The sequence below is a fragment of the Melozone crissalis genome, unplaced genomic scaffold, assembly GCF_028551555.1.
Source record: "Melozone crissalis strain CALT ecotype California unplaced genomic scaffold, PUWL_Pcris_2 ptg000195l_1, whole genome shotgun sequence".
Classification (NCBI taxonomy): Eukaryota; Metazoa; Chordata; class Aves; order Passeriformes; family Passerellidae; genus Melozone; species Melozone crissalis.
The window spans coordinates 172128-198001 of NW_026535960.1; the positions used below are offsets into that span (position 1 = coordinate 172128).

At 53.7% G+C, this 25874-nt stretch overlaps 1 protein-coding gene across 13 annotated transcripts in view; it reads right to left on the bottom strand.

The window, feature by feature from the left end:
* SCRIB (scribble planar cell polarity protein) overlaps positions 1-25874 on the bottom strand; it is a 134911-nt gene that overhangs the window by 42454 nt on the left and 66583 nt on the right. For 11 of the 13 annotated variants that reach the window (XM_054293846.1, XM_054293845.1, XM_054293849.1 and 8 more), the window contains 11 exons: positions 23360-23449; positions 22614-22691; positions 19996-20304; positions 18717-18797; positions 13082-13336; positions 12217-12327; positions 8583-8759; positions 7441-7557; positions 4539-4727; positions 3482-3601; positions 3204-3260 (listed from right to left, as the gene is read on the bottom strand). In XM_054293846.1, the coding sequence (XP_054149821.1) occupies positions 3204-3260; positions 3482-3601; positions 4539-4727; positions 7441-7557; positions 8583-8759; positions 12217-12327; positions 13082-13336; positions 18717-18797; positions 19996-20304; positions 22614-22691; positions 23360-23449 (1584 nt within the window). The remainder of the gene's footprint in view (positions 1-3203; positions 3261-3481; positions 3602-4538; positions 4728-7440; positions 7558-8582; positions 8760-12216; positions 12328-13081; positions 13337-18716; positions 18798-19995; positions 20305-22613; positions 22692-23359; positions 23450-25874) is intronic. The other 2 variants (XM_054293844.1, XM_054293841.1) reach the window with 1 other exon arrangement.

Consider the following 25874-nt stretch of genomic DNA (forward strand, 5'->3'; position numbering starts at 1 on the left):
CCTGGGAGGATGGGAGGCAGCTCAGAGGGACCAACCAAAAATTCTGCTGAGCACCTGGGCCCTGTTTTTAACAGATTCCAAGCACTACAGATTCCCACTGCCCCACACCACCCTGTGAGCTCCAAGCAAGGACAAGCAGCCTGAGAAGTCACTAATGCTCTGGAGGATCCCAGCTCCCAAAAGGATATTGAGGGATATTTAAGGTAAAGTTTACTCTGGAGGATCACAGCTCCCAAAAGGAAATTGAGGGATGTTCAAGGTAAAGTTTACTCTGGAGGATCACAGCTCCCAAAAGGATATTGAGAGATGTTCAAGGTAAAGTTTACTCCGGAGGATCACAGCTTCCAAAAGGATATTGAGGGATGTTGAAGGTAAAGTTTACTCTGGAGGATCACAGCTCCCAAAAGGATATTGAGGGATGTTCAAGGTAAAGTTTACTCCGGAGGATCACAGCTTCCAAAAGGACATTGAGGGATGTTCAAGGTAAAGTTTACTCTGGAGGATCACAGCTCCCAAAAGGATATTGAGGGATGTTCAAGGTAAAGTTTACTCCGGAGGATCACAGCTTCCAAAAGGATATTGAGGGATGTTCAAGGTAAAGTTTACTCTGGAGGATCACAGCTCCCAAAAGGACATTGAGGAATGCTCAAGATCAAGTTTATTCTGAATCTGGTTATGATTGTTTTGGCCAAGAGTCCTCTGCAGGGTGAGGGCTCCAGGTGACACTAATGTGGGGTGTGACTCTTCTCTGAGGTCATACCCTGAGGAGTGACAGGAGCACCAGTCAGCCCAGATGGAGCTGTGGCTCCAAATTCCCACAAATTCGTGGCTCCAAATTCTGCTCCAAATCCATCTCTGACAATGGCTGGGGGGAGATCTGAATTAAGACTAAAAAACAACAGATACAATACAGCCACAGAGGCAGGAAGGAGCGGCAGGAATCAGTCCATAGAGACTCCGAGTCACTGACACTTCTGCTAGAAACTGGATTATCAGAGAACTGGAGGCAGGAGGTGCCAGCAGAGAATGGGTTTGAAAACTTCCACCACGAGCAGAACAAAGGCATAATTCCTCCAGTTACTCAGTTCACAGCTTGCTGTGGGCTGCAGACACGTTTGGCCTCCATTGCTCTTGGGCAAGAATGAACACGAAACATTGAAGGGCAAGAAAAACACTCCAAAAATGGGGACAGAAATTACAGGGATCTGGCACTGGGACAGGAACCTCCTTCAGCATTCCTACAGCCACCACGGAGTGCTGGCTCCACCACTGGGGCAAATTTAACCATCAAATCCAGTTTTAGAGAGGTTTAAAAGGCCCAGCAGAAAAACAAGTCTTTGCTCAGGGGCCTCAGGATCCCAGGAACATCCATTGCTGCCTCCTCCTGGCACTCCAAGGGAAGGGGCACCAAAATACATCAGCTTTTTTTAAAAATGAGATAAGGCCAAGGCTACTTCAGCAATCACAAAGGTTTCTCTGGGCTTTTTTTGACCCAAGTATTTTTAAGTAATCTCAGTATAAATTTTGGCAAAGTCTTTCTCTACCCGAGCCTGGATAAATGGAGCCTGCTCAGCCCCAGCAGCAGAATTTGGGGCCACACCTGCTATTATATTCACAGGTGTTAGGAATGCTGATGCTGACCCATAGCACCAGAACTCTCCTGGAATGTATTTCAATCCATATATCCATATTCAAATCCATATTAGATGGAATTCAATCCACATATCCATATTCAAATCCATATTAGATGGATTTCAATCCACATATCCATATTCAAATCCATATTAAATGGATTTCAATCCATATATCCATATTCAAATCCATATACTGCCCACATTGGAACTGGCAGGAATATCCTTTGCTCAGACAGAAACACCATGAAATCAGGTTTGCTGAAACCACACCAAACCACACTGAGCTCCTTCCCAGGCAAGGAATGAGACATTTTACAGGAAAAATCTAAATCTGATCTGAACTGCCTTTGCTCTGGGCTGAACCAAGAGCGTAACTGAGGTCCCTCCTACCCAAATTAGTCAGGATGGTTTGGTTTGGGTGGGATGAGACCTTCCAGCCCCTGCAGTGAGGGACATCCTCAGCTGGACCAGGCTGAGGATCACTCTGTGAGGTCACTCCACTTCCACCCAGAGCTGCCAACCTCACCCTGCTCCTGGGGGCAGCAAATGGCAACGAGCTCAGGAACTGCAGACAGAGCCCAGGGACACTTCAGGGGCACCTGAACCTGGAACCTGACCAAACACCTCAAAATGTACACACATCTCTGCCAGCAGAGCAGATCCCCCATTGACAACACTGAAAAATTCCATTTTCCCTCTCCTTCCAGTGACTCTGACTGGATAAATTACTGTTTTAAGAGGGATGACTGGAAACTCTACGTCCTCAAGAGGCTTGAGTCTGCTGATCCATTTCTGTGAAATTCTCCTGTGAAATTCTATTTCTGTGAAATTCTTTTTCTGTGAAATTCTCCTGTGAAATTCTCTTTCTGTGCAGGGCTGAGCCAGCAGACAGAGACACAAAACTCTCACAGCAAAGCAGAGAAATGGCCATGTGAGCTGAGGAGCACAAAGCTGTGACTGACCAACAGCATCACTTCTGCACTCAGGGCAGCTCAGAGCTGTGTGTTCTCACCTTTGCTCACAAAACCTCTGTCAGTCACAGGGTGAATGATTAAATTTGGGATTCCAAGCTCACTGGCCATTGTTCTGGAAGCTGCAGCTTGGCCAGGAGGTACCAGCAAGTTACAAGGGTGGTTTTTGTGAATGCCACAGGAACATCACCAGGGAGGGATGGACCACAGGAACATCACCAGAGAGACCAGAGAGGTGCACAGGGAGGTACAGCACAGCCTAAGAGAGGCATGGGCAACAGAGCAGTGCACCACAGAGAGGGAATGCCCAGAAATCCACCCCATGGCACTGCCAAGGGGGCAGAGACCCAGAATGGCCATGGCATTGACACCAGGGCAGAGCTCTGGAGCTGCCCATGGCACTGACAGTGGGGCAGAGATCCAGAGCTGCACTGACAATGGGACAGAGATCCAGAACTGCAATGACAATGGGGCAGAGCTCTGGAGCTCCCCAGGCACTACAGTGGAGCAGAGATAACCTGTGACACCTTCCTTGGGACCCACAGGCTGGGCAGAGCCACTGCCACCAACACATTCTGCTACACACATGATCTCTCACCACTTTCTCCACTTCTTCTCTCTCCCACTGAGTGGCTTCTCTCACCATTTCCATCTCCTAGGAGAGAGCAGAGTTAGAGCCAGCTCAGCCCATGCTCTCTCCACACCTGCAGCACCTGGAACCTCACCAAGGCGTCACAGTCCCGTCCTAGAGTGTTCCTGATCCTCGTGCTGGGCCCTGCTGATCCCAGGCCATGCCCACAGCACACTGCAGGCTGCATGCACCAGGGAGACACCAGAGACTTGCAGAAAGTGCTGCCACTGTGCTCCCACACCCACCTTCTGCAGGATCTCCAGCTCCTCGGGGCTCAGGTCGCGGTCGATGGAGGAGATGCTCTCCAGGCTGTTCTTGCGCCCGATGCCAGCAGCAAAAGGGTTGGCAATGATTCCTGGGGACATCTGCAGAGCAAACAGCACATCATCACACCCCATGATTCCTGGGGACATCTGCAGAGCAAACAGCACGTCACCACACCTGGTGGGAGCCACAGAATTCATCCCAGAAACTCCCAGCCTCCCACACACAGAGTGCCAAGCAAGGCAGCCACAGAACTCTTCCAACAACCTGAAACCTTATTCCATAGAACCCCAGACTGGTTTGGGTTGGAAGGGACCTGAAGAGCATCCAGCTCCATCCCTGCCGTTTAGGTCATTGTTTGAGGAAAACAAGGTCTAATTAAGCTGAATCCCACACACAGAGTGCCAGGACAATCCCAAGCAAGTCATACACAGAACTCTTCCAACAACCTGAAACCTTATTCCATAGAACCCCAGACTGGTTTGGGTTGGAAGTATAAATAGGTACCAGCATCTTCCAACTAAACCCCACTCTGCTACAGCTGGCACCCAGGGTTGCTGGGATCCTCTCTGACACAGCTGGCACCCAGCCTCACTGGGATCCAGGCTGGCACCCAGCCTCACTGGAATCCAGGCTGGCACGCAGCCCCGCTGTGACCCCCGTGGGCACCCTGGCAACCCAGCCCTGCCCTGCAGCCTCACTGGGATCCAGGCTGGCACCCAGCCCCGCTGTGACCCCCCTGGACACCTTGGCAGCCCTGGCCCTGCCCTGCAGCCTCACTGGGATCCACTCTGACACAGATGGCACCCATGCTGCTACAGCTGGCACGCAGCCCCGCTGTGACCCCCGTGGGTGACCCAGGCAGCCCAGCCCTGCCCCACAGCCTCACTGGGATCCAGGCTGGCACCCAGCCTCGCTGTGGGCACCCTGGCAGCCCCAGCCCTGCCCTGCAGCCTCACTGGGATCCAGGCTGGCACCCAGCCCCACTGTGACCCCCGTGGGCACCCTGACAGCCCCGGCCCTGCCCCACAGCCTCACCTCGATGGCCGCAGCCGCCCTGGGGTCGAAGCCGTCGCACACCTGCACGAGCAGTGCGTCGCCCACGGCACGCAGCACCTGCACGGCCTCGCTGTGCGTCATGCCCAGCAGGCTCTGGTGGTTCACCTCCAGGATCCTCATCCCCACCTGCAGCCGCCCGTCCCGCGCCGCGGCTCCTGAGGAGCTCACCTGCAACACACCACGTGTTGGGGAGGAGGGAAGCTTGACAGGAAAGTCTCACAGATGTGTGCATTCAGCAGAAAGATATTTGAATGCTGAGTCTGATGAAGGAATAGAGATGGAAGCAAGTCTTGATATAGAAGAAAAGAATTGCTGAGCCTGTATTACTGGATAACCAATGAGGCAAAAGGTGTGTTAGTTAGAAGGGGTTTTTATGGCTTTGAGCAAAGGATAAACCCACCTCAAACAAGGAGATATTTTTACAAAGCAGAAAGAGAGCACAGGCAAACAAGCCTGCCAATATAGAAAAAAGGTCTCAGAATTTTCCACTGCAAGAAAACTGAATAACAACTTCTAGGTTAAACTGTAATGTACTAACTTTTAGTGATTGGAGAATAGTAACATGAATATAGTAATTACAGTACTTATGATAGGCTGTAGATAAAAGTTAAGGTATAGGTTGGTTCTACTGTATTAAGATGCTCAGCAAAGTATCTAATGCATTGTAACCAAAAGAAAAGTATAGAATGCATTGTAACCTAAACCAAAGGGTCTCCAGGCCTGCCTGCAGCTGGAGTGACAGCTGTGGGCACAGCTCTGTCACCCACAACCCTGGACTGCTCTAACAGCTTGGATGGAATAAACTGCATTTTGTACACAATAAACTGCATTTTGTATGCAATAAACTGCATTTTGGATACAATAAGCTGCATTTTGGAGAGCCCCCTGGAGTCCCACATCTCTCATTCAGGCTCTTACACCAGGGGCCACTGCAGCAGCTCAGAGGGGACACGAGAGCCTGGAGCCAGGGAGGGGTGACAGCACACACGGGGAATGGGGACAACAGCCTGCAGCTGCAAGGCAGGGGAGGATCTGCAAGAACTATGGAGAGGGCAGAGCAGGAAGAAGCTGTACAGGCTGATGGAGGTGTGGAAGAATCTTTTGTGTGAGGTAAAAGAACGTGAATTTGAAATTTGCTGTCCAAACATGAACTACTGTCTCAGGTGCCTTCAATCCAGGCCCAGAGAAACCACAACTGGTACCCCACAGACAGAATGTATGAAAAGCATGCATGCTGTAATAAAAACAGTTTGAAGCCTTCTGAAGAAGCCTTCTTGGTTCCATGTAACCAAGGAAAGAGGCAGGTGAGAAGGAAAAGCTGTCACATCATGATGCATCTCATGGAAAGAGAAATCATTTTGTGGTGGGAGAGAGACACAATGGAAATGCAAATGAAGACAAACTAAGGAGGAAGGAGGCAGGGATCAGACATGCAAAGAGGAAGAAGAGGAAAAGCACCACTTTGCTCCTGGTTACCACAAATATCCAGGGAGAAGCAGACAGAGGGAAACCCCTCCAGACAGGACAGTAGGAGAGGTTGAGGGGAGGAACATAGCTCAAGGGAGAGCAGGGAAATTCAGGATTTTGGTTCTCTGCAGGCGAAAACAACAAGTATTGGGAAAAACACAGAGGGGAGATGGGGTAAACTAACTCTGTGCCATGGCTAAACTGTGAAGCTTCCACCCCAAATCCTGTAATGTGGCAGGAGAGAAAACCAGACCCAACTATTCAAAATAACTGCCAGTTAGAAAAATCTCAGGTTTTCTTTTCCTGCTGTTACAAATGTCTCAGGTGAACGTGCAACTGTCACTCTGAAAGAGGGAATTAATTCTTTTAACTTTAGAACTCAGATAAAACAGTTACAGCCACATAACAACAAATGCTGAATGTTCCCTTGCCTTAGCAGCAGCCAATTATCAGTTATCAGGGCCGACTGCCAATTATGGAGTGTCTTCAGCCATGAGGATAACTCACATCAGTTTCCACCCCAAAAAAGCAGCTAAAGAGGGAATCAGTGACAATGAAGCGAACACCCAGAGCCCTCTTTGTCATCAGCCACACCAAAATGACACCACTCATTGCTGTGCTCTGCTGCCAGCAAAGAAAAAATAGTAAAAACTTTTTGGAAAAGGTTGGGAAGAGCATAAAATTTGGAAAGGGTTGGGAGGAGCATAAAATGATAAGCATAAGCTGAACAAGAAAACGTGTAATTTCTGGAGGAAAACTGATGTGAGAATTTTGTGTGACATAAGCAGTCACCTAAAAAAGGAACAAAGTCACACAGGCAGTGCATGGCACGGGAGAAAAAGTCAGAAATTCCTGGTGCTTTCCATGGAAGGAGGAAAGAGCCTGCATGTCTGAGAGGGCAGGAAGGGACAGGCACAGGGGGACCAACAGGAATGTGGGGACAAGGAAAGATACGTGGGTTTGCCCTATAGGAAAAAACACAAGAGAAGAAACAAAGCAAAATAAAGGCAAGCAGGAAATGAAATGAGAAACTGTGAAGCTGCTGCAGAGGAGGAAATATGCAAGGACAAGGATTTGTCTCCTTTGCTGGAGGGACAATCTCCAGAATGGTGCACCAGTGAAGGATTTGTCTCCTTTGCTGGAGGGACAATCTCCAGAATGGTGCACCAGTGAAGGATTTGTCTCCTTTGCTGGAGGGAGGATCTCCAGGATGGTGCACCAGTGAAGGATCTGTCTCCTCTGCTGGAGGGAGGATCTCCAGGATGGTGCACCAGTGAAGGATTTGTCTCCTTTGCTGGAGGGAGGATCTCCAGAATGGTGATTCTGTGCTCTCAGTGAAAGCTGAGAGCTTTCCAGCAGCTCCCCATGGTTCACCCTCCTCCCTGGCATGCCTGCAGAGGTGCTGCTCTGGTACCTTGGAGATGAAGATGCCTTCATCAGTGGGATCAAAGGGATTGCCAGCGTGGCCCTTGGCTCCACCCCGGATGCTGATGCCCAGCTTCTCTCCTGGAGCCTTTTCAATGCAAATTTCCTGGAAACACAGAAAAGACTCCTTGTTTGTGGGCCAAGTTCAGCTTGGTCACTCCTTGGAGTGACCACAGTTCTAAATGCCCTGAAAAGGGCCTGAATTAACCTCATCCTCATTTGGCAGTTTATTCTTGTTGGGGAGGACCTGCCCTTTTCTGTTCCCTGATGACAGAGTCCCACAGCCATGACAAGAAATCCTCAGCATGTCCCAGCTGGAGACACTTAAAAGTGACTGGATTCTGCCAAAGGAGTGGTGCCTCAGGTTTAGCTTTTCTATTTTTCACATTCTGTGCTGCTTTAGAGTGTGGATCTGGGTTTCATATTAAGGGATGGTGAGCTCTGTGCACAGAGCAGGGAGACAAAGCAATTCCTGCTCCAGCTGGGCACCAAGGATCCAAATCTCAGCCCAAAGAGCACAAACACCGTGGGCTGGAGAGAGAAAAACAAGAAGGATGGGACTGCATGAGCTAAAGCTGTAATTGGACAATTAGCTCCAATATGCTAATGGACCAAAACTTATAGAAGTGTGAGACCCTGTGACCAGTCATCCATTTTTTTTGTTAAAAAACTTTTGGGTTCATCTTGGGTGTAGCCCTGCCTGGGCTCTTGTGCTGCCCAAGGTGGACCTATTGAAGTCTCCAAATAAATTTACTTTATTTTTAATCCCTGCTTTAACTCCCTACTTTCTTCTTAAGCTCCATCCAGCCTCTGTTCTAGGCCAGCCTTCACAAGGTATCGGGAGCAGGAAATCCCAGGAGTCTGGCTGTATCCTATCCCAGCCCTCCCCAGGTAAGAACTGCCCCAGAGCCCTGCTGTGACTGTCCCTGCTCTTTGCCTTAGGTGTCAGGAGCAGGAAATCCCAGCCAGGAGTCTGGCTGTATCCTACCCCAGACCTCCCCATGATAAGAACAGCCCCAAACCCCTCTGTGCCTGCCCCAAACCCCATTCTGGCAGCCCCAAACCCCATTCTGGCTGCCCCAAACCCCATTCTGGCGGCCCCAAACCCCATTCTGGCTGCCCCAGCCCCACCTGCATGCCAGGGGGAGGGGGGTCCCTGCGGACCAGCATGCTGAGCTCCTGGCTGTTGCAGAGCAGGGCGTTGACGGCCTCCTGGTGCGTGGCGTGGCGCAGGTCGGTGCCGTTCACCTCCAGGATCCTGTCCCCGACGCGGAGCCCACTGCGCGCCGCCAGCCCCCGCGGGATCACCTGCGGACAGACACAGCACACCCCTGAGAGGGGCTGTCACCCTGGGAAGGGCTTCCACCCTGCAGGAGGGTGTACACATCACCTGTGGACACAGCACACCCCCTGGGAAGGGCTGCCACCCTGCAGGAGGCTGTACAGACTGCTGGGAAGATCACCTGCAGATGGACACAGCACACCCCCTGAGAAGGGCTGTCACCCTGAGAAGGGCTGCCACCCTGCAGGAGGCTGTACAGATCACCTGTGGACACAGCACACCCCTGAGAAGGGCTGTCACCCTGGGAAGGGCTGTCACCTTGAGAAGAGCTATCTCACTCTTTGAGTGACCACATTCATACCTCCCTGGGAGGGGACACCTGCTGATAACAGCTCTTGAATGTCACTGCATGGCTGATAAGAACATCTTTTCATTAAAATCTTTTCATTAGGATTTTTTCCTGCTGAGAAGCTTCAGGAACAAAATGTAAACAAGGGTTATCTGCTGCTGTGGAAATGCAACAGGTGCATCTGTGATTGGTCCATCTTGGATGTTTATGATTAATGGCCAATCACAGCCCAGTTAGCTTGGACTCTGTCCGAGACACAAACCTTTATTACTCATTGTTGTCCTTGCTATTCTTAGCTTAGCTAGCCTTCTGAGATGAAACTTTTCCTTCTATTATTTTAGTGTAGTTTTAATGTAATGTACATCATAAAATAACAAATCAAGCCTTCTGAACATGGAGTCAGATCCTTGTCTCTTCCCTCACCTGATAACCCCTGTGAACACGGTCACAAGAACGATAACATCCCATTGGGTGATGTGAGCCCAGTGGGAGGAGCTACCCGGATATAATCCGGAGGGAGGAGCCAAGCATTGCTACCCGGATATAATCCAGAGGTTTTGAGACACCAGCACGGCTTTCTCCATGGGATTCCCCAGAGGAACAGCAGCCGTCTCTCCTTCCCCTGGATCTTCAGAGGAAGAACACATCCTTCTTTACAGATCCCTCTGCTCCAACAGAACCCTGACACTGCAGGAGGGCTGCAGCCACAATTCCAATGGGACTGCCACCCACAGGGTGTCAGGTTGGGTTCTGACTCTGGCAGTGTTGTTCTAGTGTACTGCACTGTTTATCTTATCCTTTTATTTTTTTTTCCTTCCCCTATTAAAGAACTGTTATTTCCTGCTCCCATACATTTGCCTGAGAGCCCCCTTAATTTAAAATTTATAGCAATTGGGAGGGGTGGAGAGGGTTCACATTCTCCATTTCAGGGGAGGCTCCTGCCTTCCTTAGCAGACTCCTGTGTTTCCAAACCAAGACATCTGGTAACAGGATCCATGGGTACCCCTAAAGAATTTCCTAGCAAGGTCGTTGATGCAGAAACCAAGAGGGAAAGAAGGATAAATGAGAGAAATCTGCAACTGCCTATTGCAATGAGCGTGCGACAGTGTTCACAGGGGTTCCAGGATGAGGGAAGAGATGAGGATCTGACTCCATGTTTCAGAAGGCTGATTTATTATTTTATGATATATATTATATTAAAACTGAACTAAAAGAATAGAAGAAAAGATATCATCAGAAGGCCAGCTAAGAATAGAAAAAGAAAGAATGATAACAAAGGCTTGTGGCTTGGACAGAGTCTGGGCCAGCTGACTGTGATTGGCCATTAATTAGAAACAACCCCATGAAACCAATCACAGATGCACCTGTTGCATTCCACAGCAGCAGATAACCATGGTTTGCATTTTGTTCCTGAGGCCTCCCAGCTTCTCAGGAGGAAAAATCCTAAGGAAAGGATTTTCCATAAAAGATGTCTGTGACATAAGCACATTGTTTGTCTCTTGCGATCAATAAGTAAAGTGTAAATTTATGAGTTTTGTAAGAATGTTGTGGAAACCCAGAGCACCCAGTGCACCACAGCACACTCTGTCTGCTCTGGGGTGCCCTGACCCCCAGGGCAGCACTGACTTTGACCCTCATTCATGGAGAAAGTTTCCCGGACTTCAAGATAGACAAGAATCCAAAAAAGTGTGAAACAGATTACAGAGAGCAGTGTAGGTGTGCCACTGGGAGAGAAATTGAGGTTTGGGGATTTTTAGTGTGTTGTGGATGGAAGCAAGACGGAGGGCACAGGGTGTCATCCTGGGTTTCTTCTTCATGCTTCTTCCTTCTCCATGGGTTAGGGTGGCATTTTGTAATTGGGCAGAAAAGTCCCCAGAGAAGTACCAGCCCCAGAGAAACCCACGGCTGGTACTCCAACAGAATGTATAAAAAGCATGCATGCTGTAATAAAAGCAGTTTGAAGCCTTCTGAGAATGGAGCGTGTTGCTTTGCATTGTGACTGTCTCAACCAGGACAGTCCATCTCTCCTTGGAGAGGTGATTGTGTCCCCAGGCATCCTCCAGCACCCTGCAGCCCTGATCTGACTCCTCTCTGCAGACAAAACTCCCCAAGAGGTGACACACTGGGAACACTGAAGAATGAAGTGGGATGTGCTTTCAAGTGCTATTCCATATTTTATTCTCATATTCCCAATTTAATCTGAGCCAACCCTGTGCCAGTGTTGCCATTGTTTTGCCTGTGAGTGTAACCAGGTCTGACAGCACCAGGACTGCTCCAGTCCTCACCCAGTGCTCTGCAGGGGCTCCTGAGGGCTGAAATACAACCAAACCTGAGCTCCTGGGGAAACAAAGGAGCCAGCAAGGAAAGGGAGAAATCTGTGAGCACGTACGCAGCAGGGATGGTGGGAAAGAGTCAGTCAGGCTTTGAGAAGAGCAAATCCTGCCCCACTGACCTGCTGATGCACTGCAATAAAAACCATGGGCACACCAAGGGAGAGGCCTGGCAGGCATCACCCCCAGAACTCCAGACAGCCCTTAACAAGGTGTGAACCCAGCCACAGGTGTCAGAGCAGTCAGGTTCAGCACCTCCAAGGGACAAGAGCAGTCAGGAAGCAGAAAGGGCTCTGCAGGGATGTCCTCTGCACCATCCCCATTCCCATGAGTGTGGAAGTGCAGGACTGTGAGGGAATGGGCTGCAGGCAGTGGCCAGGTGTGTGCTGCCCTTGTGTGGCATCACCACTGGAATGGGAATATGGGATCAAAGGATCAATGTGGATCCAAGGACACTGAGTGCAGCAGAGCAGGCACACACTGTCCCACCAGCACCTTCCCAGTAATGCCTGGCTTCCCGCAATGCCAGCATCTTCCCAGGACTCACTAAAGCCAGCATGAACCCAGCAATTTCAAAAGCACACTGGGATCCCTCCAAAGGGGTCAGCATGGATTAGAAAGGTCTGAGGCTTTTACATGCCCTCAGATGGCTCCAGGAGCAGCACCTGCATTACAAACCTCACACATCCCTCTCCCATGCCCTTATTTCACAAATCCATCCTGTACAGCCAGACTCACATCCAAATCCTTCATGCCAACAACCAACAGCTCAGAACACCCAGAGCAGCTCTGCTGGGACTCTACCTTGGAGATGAAGACACCTGGCTCATGAATGCCAAAGGGATGGCTGGAGTGGTCACTGCCCCCAACGATGCTGAGGCCCAGGGGACCCCCTGCCTTCACCAGGTGGATTTCCTGAAGGGAACAAGAGGCAGTGTCAAAGGCCATGAAGGATGCCACCTACACACCACAATCACTGATAAACACAGAGTCAGGGCTGTTTTGGATGGGGTAAGCACAGGGTGAACACCCATGGGACAAGGGGGCTCCCCACGTGGGACTCCACAACCTGGAGAGGAGCTGGAATGGGGCTCCAGGAGAGCTGGAGAGGGATTTTGGGCAAAGGCCTGGAGTGACACACGGGGGAACAGGCTCTCCCTGAGAGTGGGCAGGGCTAGATGGGATATTGAAGAGAAATCCTTTCCTGTGAGGGTGGGCAGGCCCTGGTACAGGGTGCTCCAGAAGCTGGGGCTGCCCCATCCCTGGAAGTTTTCAAGGCCAGGTTGGACAGGGCTTGAAGGAAGCTGGGATAGTGGAAGGTGTCCCTGCCCATGGCAGGGGGTGGGTCTGGATTTCAGGTACCCTCTACCCCAAGCCTTTCTACAATGACACCTCCAGCCCCAACAACCCTCCAGGCTGACTCTCATCCCCACACCCATCTCTCAGGATTACACCGTGCTCACCTCGATGGGGTACTGGTCCTCCAGCCCCAATAACCCTCAGGCTGGTTCCCACCACAAGACCCATCTCTCAGGGTTACACCATGCCCCCAAAGCCAAGGTCACCTTGATGGGGTACTGATCCTCCAGCCCCAATAACCCAGCAGTCTGGTTCCCACCACAACACCCATAATTCAGGGTCACACCATGCCATCCAAAGCCAAGCTCACCTCGATGGGGTACTGGTCCTCCAGCCCCTTGCTCAGGAGATGGTTCCTGGCTGCATCCTCGGGCAGGCTCAGGCTGTCCCCGGGTCCCGCTGGCGGTGGCGGGGAGTGCATGCGGGCGCGGGGCGAGCCCCCCTCGCCGGGCTGCTCCTGTGCCCTGGCCTCTCTCTCCACCAGCAGCACGATGGTGGGGGAGGCCGCGGTAAGCAGCGCTACGGCCTGATCATGCCTGGCTTCTGTCATGTCTACCCCATTGATCTGGAACAAAGCCGGCGTCAGGGCCGAGCCCTGCGAGCCCTGTCCTGCTGCCACCTGTGCCCCACAGCACCTCGGGGGCTCCCAGCTCCCTCTGACCTGGCAAAGGGGCACAGGCACCTGGGAATCCCCAGTGACCCCAGCTCCCTTCCCGCTCAGCTCTCCTGCCCCGTTCGCCCGTTCCCTGACACGGTGCTCCAGGGGATCACGGGCCAGGGGTGATGTTCCACCTGCCACAGCCAAATGTCTCCACGTGGGAGAGGCAAAACAGCGATTCCAGCAGCAGTGCCACGACACAGGCACGTGCAGGAGCAGCTGCTGCTGTGTCACTGAGGCACTTGCCCTCATCTGTCACCCAAAGCCCTGACACAGACACTGCAGGCAGGATTTGATGGCTGACAGGACCTGTCGCTGGTCACTGCCCCACTGGCTGCCCATGCTGGGAAGGGCATGGTAGCCAGCTCTAAGGCATTAAAAGTGACCCCAGGTACAGAGAGATGTGAAAGAACAGAGAGCCTGTCCTACAAAATTAAGATTTAAAACTGCCTCCCTAGAAACTCAAAGGACGTGACTGCTTTCCATGGATGTACAAGGGGCAGAAACTGAGCTGAGAGAACACAGCCAGAGCAACAAAACCAGACAGGAAAAAGCTGAAAATCAAAAGGTGTCTAGTTATTAGGTTCTGGAAAAGCTTTTCAAAATGAACACATGAAAAAAGGAGCTGCAAAATGGGCTTTCCTCAGCTCATGAAATAAAAACATGACTGTAACAGCCACAGCAACTGGGCCTTGTAGGGCAGCTCCCCAGTGCCTGATCCCCAGAAATATTATTGTAACTCCCCAGCTCCTTCCCAGAGAGCAGGTTCTGGACTAGGCTGGCATGCAGGGCTTTGTCCAGACCCCCGTGACCCTCCCAGCACCCTGTCCTACCCATGGCTGTGGGCACTGCTCTCCTTAGACAGCCCAGTGTCGCCTCTGCTGAGAGCATTGTCCCCAAAGGACAATTCTGGCACAAACCAGAAGGATGCCAGGGCAGCAGCTGGCACGTGCCCATAGGGAGAGGAAGGATGAGAGGGACCAGGGCACAGGACAGGGCACCAAGCAGGAAAGGAGACAAACGAACCACACAGGTGGTGCACAGCCCCTAAAGGAGGGCAGGTAACAGACACACGGCTCAGACACCCCAGATGGACCCTCAGAGAGTCACCAAAAGCAATCACACACAGGAATCAGCACATGGATCCTCCTCAGAGAGCCACCAAAAGCAATCACACAAAGGAATCAGCACATGGATCCTCCTCAAAGAATCACCAAAAGCAATCAAAGGAACCAGCACATGGATCCTCAGAGAGTCACCAAAAGCAATCACACAAAGGAATCAGCTCATGGATCCTCCTCAAAGAATCACCAAAAGCAATCACACAAAGGAATCAGCACATGGATCCTCTCAAAGAGTCACCAAAAGCAATCACACAAAGGAATCAGCTCGTGGATCCTCTCAAAGAGTCGCCAAAAGCAATCACACAAAGCAATCAGCACATGGATCCTCTCAAACAGTCACCAAAAGCAATCACACAAAGGAATCCCCACATTTGAGGAGTGTGACCAGACCTGGCAACCAGTGTGCAGAAGAAATGGGGATTACAAGGGGCTGTCTCAGCAATCTCTTGCAGGAAAGAGCCAAGTGGCTGCAGGAAGCTTGAGGGAGGTGTTGTGGGGATATGCAGCACTTGTTATGGGACGTTTAGCAGAACAGGAAGAGGGCTGGAGGTGAGGAACAAGCACAGGGAAATACAGGGGAGAACAGGAGGCTGCTGGTCAGTGCTGGTGTGGCCAAGCCCTGGGCCTGAGTGCACATCTGCCCTGCCTCTCCCCACATTCTGTATTTACCGGGCCAGCTCACTCTGTTCAGGGCACATGTGCACAGCTGCTGGTCAAACTCAAGCTGGAACAGCCAGCAAGTAGGAATCCAAAATGTGGGAACACTCAAGAGGTGGCCCAGAGGCTGGATGAGAGGCTTGGGTGTGACCAGAGAGCCTGGGAGCCCTGTTTGCTGGAGCAGAGCCTGGATGGAAGGTTTGGGGGTGACCAAAGAGCCTGGGAGCCCTGGCTGCTGGAGCAGAGGCTGGAGGGAGGGTTTGGGTCTAACCAAAAAGCCTGGGAGCCCTGGCTGCTGGAGCAGAGGCTGGAGAGCTGCAGGCAGCAGCCCTGACTGGGCTGAGTGAGGGAGGGAGGGAGGATGTGTGCCATCACCCAGCAAGCTGAACCCTGATGAGCCAGAGGCAGCACCAGGGAGAGGCTGGCTGTGCTGCTGCCCTGTGAGCACCACCTGTGCTCAGGTGTGCACCTGCAAGGGCACTGCCCTGTCTTGCTCCCATGCTGATCTGGGACCAGCTGTGTCTGCCCCGCGTTCCACATCTGGAGTCTGGGACCAGCTGTGTCTGCCCCGCGTTCCACATCTGGAGTCTGGGACCAGCTGTGTCTGCCCTGTGCTCCACATCTGGAGTCTGGGACCAGCTGTGTCTGCCCTGTGCTCCACATCTGGAGTCTGCACTTTCCCCTGCTGAGGGCTGCAACTGGAGCAGGGAAAAATGTTCCACATCTGGAGCCTGGGACCAGCTGTGTCTGCCCCGCGTTCCACATCTGGAGCCTGGGACCAGCTGTGCCTGCCCCATGGTCCACATCTGGAGCCTGGGACCAGCTGTGCCTGCCCCATGGTCCACATCTGGAGCCTGCACTTTGCCCTGCTGATGGCTGAGCTGGAGCAGGGAAAGCAGCAGCCAGCAGAGTGTGCAGGGGACTGGGAAGGGAGGATTCCTGGGGTCCTCTGATGGTTGACAAAGGCAACACCCAGAAGAGACTTGGCTCTTTGGTTCTATCACCATATCTGTCTCAAATGTAACAGCCCCTGGAGCATTTCACCCAGTAACTCTCCCCTGCCTGGAATGCTGGTGGCTACCCAGCTTTTGGGGCAGCTGATTTTCCATGGCCTTTACCTAGCTGGAGAGCAAGGCCAGCCATGCAGCATGGCCCTCTGAGTGCCATGGGGAAGGGAATGTGCCAGGGAATTATATTATTCTCTGTGTGCCAGGGAATTATATTATCCTGGCAAGTCTCTAAGGGGTCACACTGTATCCTTAGGACTCCACGTGTCACCCACCACTATCCTACATCTCTCCAATTTTTTTGCAATTTTCTTTCCAGTCCCAAAAAAATCAGCTCCCAGTCCTGCACCCTCCCTGCTGGATTCCCATCCCACAGCTCCAGCTCTGCAGCACTCCCTAGCAGTCTCTGTCCAGAGTCTTCTCCCCCAAAATGAGTCCCAAGAGACACAGGAACACAGGGAATGAGTGAAAGTCACTGGGCCATGTTGAGGGGTGTTAATTCAGGTGAGACCCAGCTGGGCTCCTCAGCCCCTGTGCTCAAAGCTCCCCTAAGAAAGTCAAAGGAGCAATCCCAGTTCTTCTGAGGAGAAGTTCAGGAGGATTAAGAGCACAGGGGAAGAGAAGGAAGCTGTGCTGTATTTATTTTCTTAAGAAAACAGAATTCTTTGGCAAAGTGAGAGCTGAGCATGACCAGGAGAGCACAGCTTTGGAAATGGGCCCTGTACCCAGTGAGGCCCTCCCCTTCCCCATGGGGATACAGGCAACCTGCACCCACATCCTAGACAACATGGCATCGTGGAAGAGTTCCAATAAAAAAGGAAAATTGCTGCTTCCAAATAGTGTGGGAAGCAGGCTTGGAAGTCCTGGGAGTGTTCTCCGGAAAGGTGACATGTTCCTGCACTCCTCAGAGGTGAGCATGGGATCTGAGCTTCAGCTGCTGCTCAGCACCAAACCTCTATGATGGTCACACACACCTGAGCACAGGAACTAAGGGGAACAGGTGGGAGTGTCAGGAATAATGACCAAACCTCCATGGTCACACACAGCACAGGGAACTGAGGGGTGTCAGGAATAATGACCAAACCCCCATGGTCACACACAGCACAGGAACTGAGGGGTGTCAGGAATAATGACCAAACCCCCATGGTCACACACACCTGAGCACAGGTAGCCAAGGGGACCCCACTGGGGGTGTCAGGAATAATGACAGCAGCACCTCAGCCACATCCAAATCCAGCAGAGGCCCCAGCCCTGTGAGCCCTGAACTCACACATCCCATGAGGAATCCATGCAAGCTATTACCAGGGAATTGGATCTGCTTTTCCTACGAAGCTGCCCATGGATATAAATAGAGCTGCTGAAGCAGGGTGGGAGCAGGTTTGACTTTTGAATCTGTTCTAAGGTTTTGTGTCTCCTTTTTCCACAGGTCGAGCAAACCAACCCCAAATGATGGACCTCAGTACTGCCTCTGTACCATGGAGCATCAAACCATGAGCAAATCCAAAATAATCTGGCATTAATCAGGGTCAGGGCTTGATTCTGGGCAGTGGGGAGCACTGGGAGGGGGTGAGAGATGCCATACCACTTCAAGCTTGCTGCCAAGTGTCAGACCTGCCCTAAATGTTGTGCCTGAGCAAACCCAAGCCAGCCCCAGCCCAGGGATAGAGCAGACAGAAGCCAGCACTGACGAGGCTGTATCAGTGCTTACTCACGCCAGCGCTGTGCTCTCACCACAGCAGCTGGGCAGAAACCACCACCAGCACCAGGAGCTGGAGCTTCCCAGAGGCAGCATGCAGCGAGGGAGGAGGGTCAGGAAGCTGAGGAAGGCTCCCACAGGAGGGGAATGAGGAGCAGGAGGCAGCGACACAGGTGAGAGCAGTGAGATCCGCAACGACAGCACGGCAGGCTGGAGCTCCATGTGAGGCAGGGAAGCACTGCGGTACCCCTGCCCTGCTCCACAGCACCTGTGGGCAGCTCCCTCCACCCCACTGTGCCCCATGGTGCTCCCCACAGCACCCCTGGGCAGCTCTTTCTGCTCCAGCCCACCCCACTGTGCCCCAAGGGGCTCCCCACAGCACCCCTGGGCAGCTCTTTCTGCTCCAGCCCACCGCACTGTGCCCCAAGGGCCTCCCCCTCCCCGTGGCAGAGCCCCCCAGGCTCCAGAGGGAAGCACTGCGGTACCCCTGCCCTGCTCCACAGCACCCTTGGGCAGCTCCCTCTACCCCACTGTGTCCCAAGGGGCTCCCCACAGCACCCCTGGGCAGCTCCCTGTGCCCCAAGGGGCTCACCTCCCCGTGGCAGAGCCCCCCAGGCTGGGCAGTGCTGCCGTGTCCCCTCCCTCCATGCCATCCCTTGGGGAAAGGGCAGGTGTAACTGCACCCAGCCCCAGACAGGGCAGAACCACCCCCACTAACCGCTCTCCCAGCAGGCTCAGAGCTGAAGCAAGGAGCCCAAAGTGCAGCTGCAGGGGCAGAGGAGCAGCCCCTGCCCGGCACTCACCGAGATGACTCTGTCCCCGACGCGCAGGATCCCGTCCCGGTGCGCGGCCCCACCGTCTGCAATCCGGGAGATGAAGATGCCCTGCAGCACAGGCACAGGGTCACAGCAGCCCGGGCTGTCCCCAGACCCAGCTCTCAGCGCTCCCCCCTGCCCTGACCCTCCACACAAACCCTCTGCTCCCAGAGCCCCTGGCAGCGAATCCTCCCGGGGCCCAGGGCCTGCAATCTGTGCCAGGAGGGCAGCAGAGGGATTGGATGTCACTGGCATGGATTCGGAGCCACAGCCACCCTCCTTCTATAAAAAAGACAGAGAGGGACTTGGACACGGGCCTGGAGTGACAGCACAAGGGGAATGGCTTCCCACTGCCAGAGGGCAGGGCTGGATGGGATACTGGGCAGGAATATTCCCCTGTGAGGGTGTGAGGCCCTGGCACAGGGTGCCCAGAGCAGCTGTGGCTGCCACTAGATCTGTGCCTAAGGCCAGGCTGGATGGGACATTGGGCAGGAATTGTTCCCTGTGAGGGTGTCAGGCCCTGGCACGGGGTGCCCAGAGCAGCTGTGGCTGCCCCTGCATCCCTGCAAGTGTTGAAGGCCATGGTCACTGGAGCAAACTGGCACAGCGGAACCCGCCCACCACAAGGTGAGGTTTAAGGTCCCTCCAAATGCAAACCATCCCAGAATTCCGTGATCCCCTGACTTTAGAGCACCCAGCCCAGCAGCCCATGGCCAGGCTGCCCTGCTGCATGCCTGGCGATGAGGATTTGGGTCCCACGGCCCAGACTGACCGTGTCCCCAGCCCGGAAGGGCATGGAGCCCTTGCTCAGAGCAGCTGTGGCTGCTCCTGGATCCCTGGCAGTGCCCGAGGCCAGGCTGGATGGGACATTGGGAATGAGGAATTGTTCCCTTTGAGGGTGGTTTGGCCCTGGCACAGAGCAGCCGTGGCTGTCCCTGGATCCCTGCAAGTGTTGAAGGCCATGGCCACTGGAGCAAACTGGCACAGCGGAACCTGCTCACCACAAGGTGAGGTTTAACATCCCTCCAAACCCTGCCCAGCAGCTCAGGGCCAGGCTGCTCTGTGCCAGGGCCAAACCAACCCTGCTGCACGCCCAGGGATGTGGATCTGGGTCCCAGGGAGGAGGATCTGGGGTCCCCAGGGATGAGGATTTTGGAACCCCAGGGATGAGGATTTTGGAACCCCAGGCACGAGGATCTGGGGTCCCCAGGCATGAGGATTTTGGAACCCCAGGGACGAGGGTCTGGGTCCCAGGGCCCGCACTGACCGTGTCCCCGGCCCGGTAGGGCGTGGAGCCCTTGCCGCCGGCGATGCTGAAGCCCAGCCCCTTCTCGTTGCGCATGAGGCAGGTGGAGAAGCGCTCGGCGGCCGCCTCGGGGCCCTCGGGGAAGCGCAGCCCCCCGCGCCGCTCCCGCGGGCTGTAGTCGTCCTCGGGCCGCAGCGGGGTCACCGTGATGGCGTTCTCGGGCTCCACCATCCGCTCCCGCAGCACCGTCATGGACACCGAGCTGCCCGAGCCCCGCAGCGCCTCCACCGCCACGTGGTGCTCAGCACAGTGCAGCGACACGCCGTTCACCTGGGCATGGGGACAGAGAGACAGACAGACTGCTGTGAGACTGAGCCCTGAGCAACACACACAGCCCTGACCAACCTCACACAGTGCAGCGACACGCCGTTCACCTGGGCACGGAGAGACAGACGGACAGACAGACTGCTGTGAGACTGAGCCCTGAGCAACACACACAGCCCTGACCAACCTCACACAGTGCAGCGACACGCTGTTCACCTGGGCAGGGAGAGACAGTGTGCTGTGAGACTGAGATACAGCCCAAACACAGCCTGTCCTGACCAACACACAGCCTGACACAGAGCCCTGACCTCACACCCAGTGCAGGGACACGCCGTTCACCTGGACAGGGAGAGAGACAGACAGTGTGCTGTGAGACTGAGACAGAGCCCAAACACAGCCCTGACCAACACACACAGTGCAGGGACACGCTGTTCACCTGGGCACAGGGGGAGAGAGACAGACAGACTGCCGTGAGACACACAGTCCAACAAACACAGCCCTGACCAACACACAGCCTGCCCTGACACAGAGCCCAGCCACACACAGAGCCCAATCTCACACCCAGCCCAACATCACACAGTGCAGGGACATGCCGTTCACCTTGTCAGGGAGAGACAGTGTGCCCTGACACAGAGCCCAAAAAACACAGCCCTGACCAACACAGGGACCTGACCTCACAGCCAGCCCAGCCTCACACACAGTGCAGGGACATGCCATTCACCTGGGCAGAGAGAGAGAGAGAGACACAGTGTGCCCTGACACAGAGCCCCGACCTCACACACAGCCAACAAACACAGAGCCCTGACCAATACAGAGCCCCGACCTCACACACAGCCTGCCCTGATACAGAGCCTTGACCAACACAGAGCTCGCCCTGACTTCAAACACAGCCTCACCTCACACCCAGTGTCCTCTCACAGTCAGCCCAAGCTCACATCCAGACTCCCCTTGCACCCAGCTCAACCTACACAGAGCCCCAGCCTCACACCCAGTGTCCCCTCACAGCCAGCCCCAATCCCACACTCAGTGTCCCCTCACACCCAGCCCAATCTCACACAGCCCCAGTGTCACACCCATCCCAAGCCCAACCACTGCTGCCCGAGGGAGCTGGCCCAGCCCCTCACACCCCACCTGTCCCACAGGTGTGTCCAGACCTCTGGCAGGTTTTACTGCCTTCCCACAGCACCGGCAACCTGTCCCAGGCCAGGCCAACCAAGGAAAGGCCCTTCCAGAGGAATTCCTTCCCCACAGGGAGTGCTGAATTCCGTACACCTGTATCATCCCTATAGGTAACACCCCAGACAGATAACCCCACACAGAACCATCTCCACCAACAAAATTCAGCACAGTTCAACACAAGGCTGACCCCTGTCCATCTTCCAGGAGGGACATGGAGCTGCTCACAGCCCTGGAACACCCGGAGCTGTCAGTGTGACAGAGCCCTGTGTGTCAGTGTGACAGTCCCTCGGTGTGGGGATGTCCCAGAGCACATCATCCCCAGGGTGGCACAAAAAGGAGGACCAGGGGTCAGCCCAGGCAGCCTGGGCTGGTGGAACGTGCTCCTGCCCATGGCAGGTGAAATGAGATGAGCTTTAATGTCCTCTCCCACCCAAACAATCCCCATGGCTGGCTCCCTGGGTTCTGGGTTATTTACAGGGTTCACTTTTGCTCTGCCCAGGTATGTGTTCTTGTATTGTATTTATTCCCACCTGGGCCACACAACACTTTAGAGCTGGGCCAGAGTAAATGCAGGAGCTTATAAAGCAACAAAATATTCATGGTAACATAAATTAAACAGCCATCTCTGAGCCAAAGGGATTTTGTTTAGCTCTCACACATCTTGGTCTAAAACACGTGTGATGCAAATCCATTCCCAATCGTCTCACACCTCCCTGTCACAGACATCTCTTATGAAAAATCTTTTCCTCAGGATTTTTCCTCCTGAGAAGCCAAGAGGCCTCAGGAACAAAATGTAAACAATGGTTATCTGCTGCCATGGAATGCAACAGGTGCATCTGTGATTGGTCTCATGTGGTTATTTCTAATTAATTGCCAATCACAGTCAGCTGGCTCAGACTGTCTGAGACAGAAGCTTTTGTTATCATTCTTTCTTTTTCTGTTCTGATGAAATCCTTTCTTCTATTCTTTTAGTATAGTTTTAATATACTATATATCATAAAATAATAAATCAGCATTCTCAAACATGGAGTCAGATCCTCATCTCTCCCCTCACCCTCAGAGCCCTGTGAACACCATCACACCTCCCCTCCAAGCCATCAGCAGCAGCATTTGCTGTGCCAGGAGCCAGTGCTTACCTCCAGGAGCTTGTCACCAACACGGACCCCTGCCCGAGCCGCAGGACCCTCCTCGGACACGCGGGAGATGAAGATGCCCTGCAAACAAAACCCTCTGTTCATGGAGAGCCCATTCCTCACCCTCTGCAGGGCAGGGACCCCTCAGCCCCAGCCCCTGGCCAGTCCTGAACCCACAATGAGGGGAGGACATGGCAGCTCAGGACCTGGGGAGAAGGAACAGAAACCCCAAGGTGACAAGGGGGACAGGAACTCCATGGCAGGGCTGCCCCAAGGTGACAAGAGGGGGCAGGAACCCCATTCCAGGGCTGCCCCAAGGTGAGCCACAAGACCAGGGAATGACACCTTAACCCTCTTCCAGTGGAACTGGCATCACAGGATGGAGCTGATGCCACCAGGTGGGAACAACCCCACACCCTGTGCCCCACAGCTGGGGAGGAGCCCCTGCTCCCATGGCAGCTCCAGCTCAGCCCATCCTGGCTCCTGGTGGAGCAGGAATCTGCTCCTTCCCACCACCATGGCTCATCCAGTTCATCCCTCATCCTGGTTCAGGGGCAGGAATCTGCTCCATCCCACCACCACGGCTCACCCAGCTCATCCCCCATCCTGCTCTACCCCACCACCCTCCCTTTGAGGGCATCCAGGGCTGCTCCCACCTGTCCCAAAGCTCCCAGGAGGGACACCCCATCCCCAGCAGGAGCTGGCTCAGCAGGGACAGTGACAGGGGCAGTGACAGGGCCAGGCCTTACCTCGTCATCCCCCTTGTAGGGCGTGGAGCCCTTGCCCCCGGCGATGCTGATGCCCAGCCCGCCCGTCTGCCGCACGATGGTCAGGGTCAGCTGCAACACAAGGGACAGGGTCAGGGCGCCCAGAGCCAGGGACAGCTCCTCTGCAGGGGAAACAGCAGCTCTGGGCCATCTCCTCAAACTGGGGGGACCGTGACACCTCTGGGGGGGCTGTGGCAGGGACAGGACATGGGTCAGGGCACCCAGAGCCAGGCACGGCTCCTTTGCAGGGAAAACAGCAGCTCTGGGTCACCTCCTGGCACTGGGAGGGCTGTGCCACCTCTGGGGGGGCTGTGACACCTGTGGGACACACTGGGGGAACCGTGGCAGGGACAGGGCATGGGTCAGGGCACTGAGAGCCAGGCACGGCTCCTTTGCATGGCAAACAGCAGCTCTGGGTCCTCTCCTGGCACTGGGGGGAGCAGTGAACCTGTGGGACACACTGGGGGAGCCATGGCACCTGAGGGTGAGCTGTGGGCCTCAAGCCTCAGATGCAGCATCTCCACAACCCACAGAACACACCAATCCCTCCCCACAGCTGAGCCCTGAGCCAACAGCCAGCTTGCCCACAGTGGGCACAGCAGAGGGGACTCCAGCACAAGGCAAACTGGGCAGCCAGTCTGGACTGGAGCTGGATCACAGGACAGGGACAGTGCTCACACACAGCCTGGCTCTGCCATAGGGCTTCCTCTGAGTGTAATTCCAGCACCCTGGGGCATTCCAGGCCACCCCAGAGCAGTGTGCAGTGACAAGGACGGCACCTTGTCCAGAGTGTTCTGGATGGACACTTGGCTTTGCTGTATTGATGGAAATCAACACACAACTCCAAAAACCCCAGATGCTCTGCTGCCCTCTGCCCCAGCTGCTCAGGATCACAGCGGAGCAATCCACAAATCTTCTCCTTCCTACCTCCCACCTCCACACACCCAGCCACGCTGATGTGACTCAGGCTGAAGCTGTTTCTTTTAGGGACACCAGCACGAGCCATTCCCAATGCCACAGTCAGGAGAAGGAAGACAGGGAGCACGTGGTAGGACACAGGGAAAGGAACAGGACAGACAGGACTCTCTCAGGGCCAAGGACCAAGGAGCTGGGCAGCTCAGTGACAGAAATGAGCACAGAGAACCAAACTGGCGGTCCCCCATGTCACCTCTTTGTGAGCAAAGCCCAGCATGGAGAGAGGCTGCTGCAGAGATTCAGGTGTGTCAGCTGCACATGGCCACAGCATGGGCAGCAAAGGAAGCAGGGATCACCTTCCTTAACACCTCCCTTCCAACCCCCTTTCACTTCTGCAATGACAGAACCAATGTCTTGTGGAGCACCACATTTTTTGTCTTACGTATCAAGAGTTCTTTTATCATTATGGTGCAAGGATTCCACACCACCAGGGTTTCACACCTCCTCAATGTTTCTCATAGGCAGCTCCTCTAGCACTGACTCTTCCTTGTCCTTGCAGTAGCCAATTGACTCCAGATCCCACCAATCCACTCTTTTATAACGCTGCTCTTATTGGCTACAGGTGTGGCCTGTTCACATCAGTCCTGCTCCTAATCTTTAGTAATTAACCCAGCTGCAACTCTTTAGGGGATAAGATTACATTCTATACCACCTTCATTTACCCACACTCTATCCCCCTGTACATGTTCTGCTAAGGTTAAAACAAAAACCAAACCAAAACCCCTGCAGGAAATGTGGGACAAGCTGAGTGCTCTGCTCTGCCAGCTCTTCTGGTGCCCAGATTACAGCACAGCAGAACACTGAGGGATCTTCCCAGGGAAATCCCTGATTCCAGACCTGCCATCACCTCACTGTCTCTGTGCAAGAGCCTGAAACTGAGTCAAATTCCAAGTTTTGGAATACCCAAGCAAGACAGAAATGGGGTGGTGAGGAGACAGCACCAAGACAGCCCAACTCAAACCAGCTCCTGACCAGACAATGCTTCTTCCATGATTCTGTTAGGAACTAACTGCAAAACCCTTGTTTTTCCACCCAGACTCACTGGACTCTAGAAATGCTCTGAAGATTCACAGCTGTACTGTCCAAGGAGTGCTCAGACCATGCTCCCAGGCACATGGGAGGATTTTTGGGGTTGTTCTGTGCAGGGCCAGAAGCTGGACTTCATGATCCTGGTGATCAGGAAATTGTGTAATTTTACATTCAACATAAAAGTTGCTAAGATTGACCAGGGCTTCAGGCAGGGATTACAGGAATTTACAGGAATTATAGCAAACCAGGGCTTTAGGCAGAGATTACAGGATTGACAGCAATCCAGGGCTTCAGGCAGGGACTGCAGGAATGACAGCAAACCAGAGATTACAGGAATGAGAGCAAACCAGGGCCTCAGGCAGAGATTGCAGGAATTTACAGGAATGAGAGCAAACCAGGGCTTCAGGCAGGGATTACAGGAATTATAGCAAAAAAGAAATGACAGCAAACCAGGGCTTCAGGCAGGGATTAAAGGAATTACAGCAAACCAGGG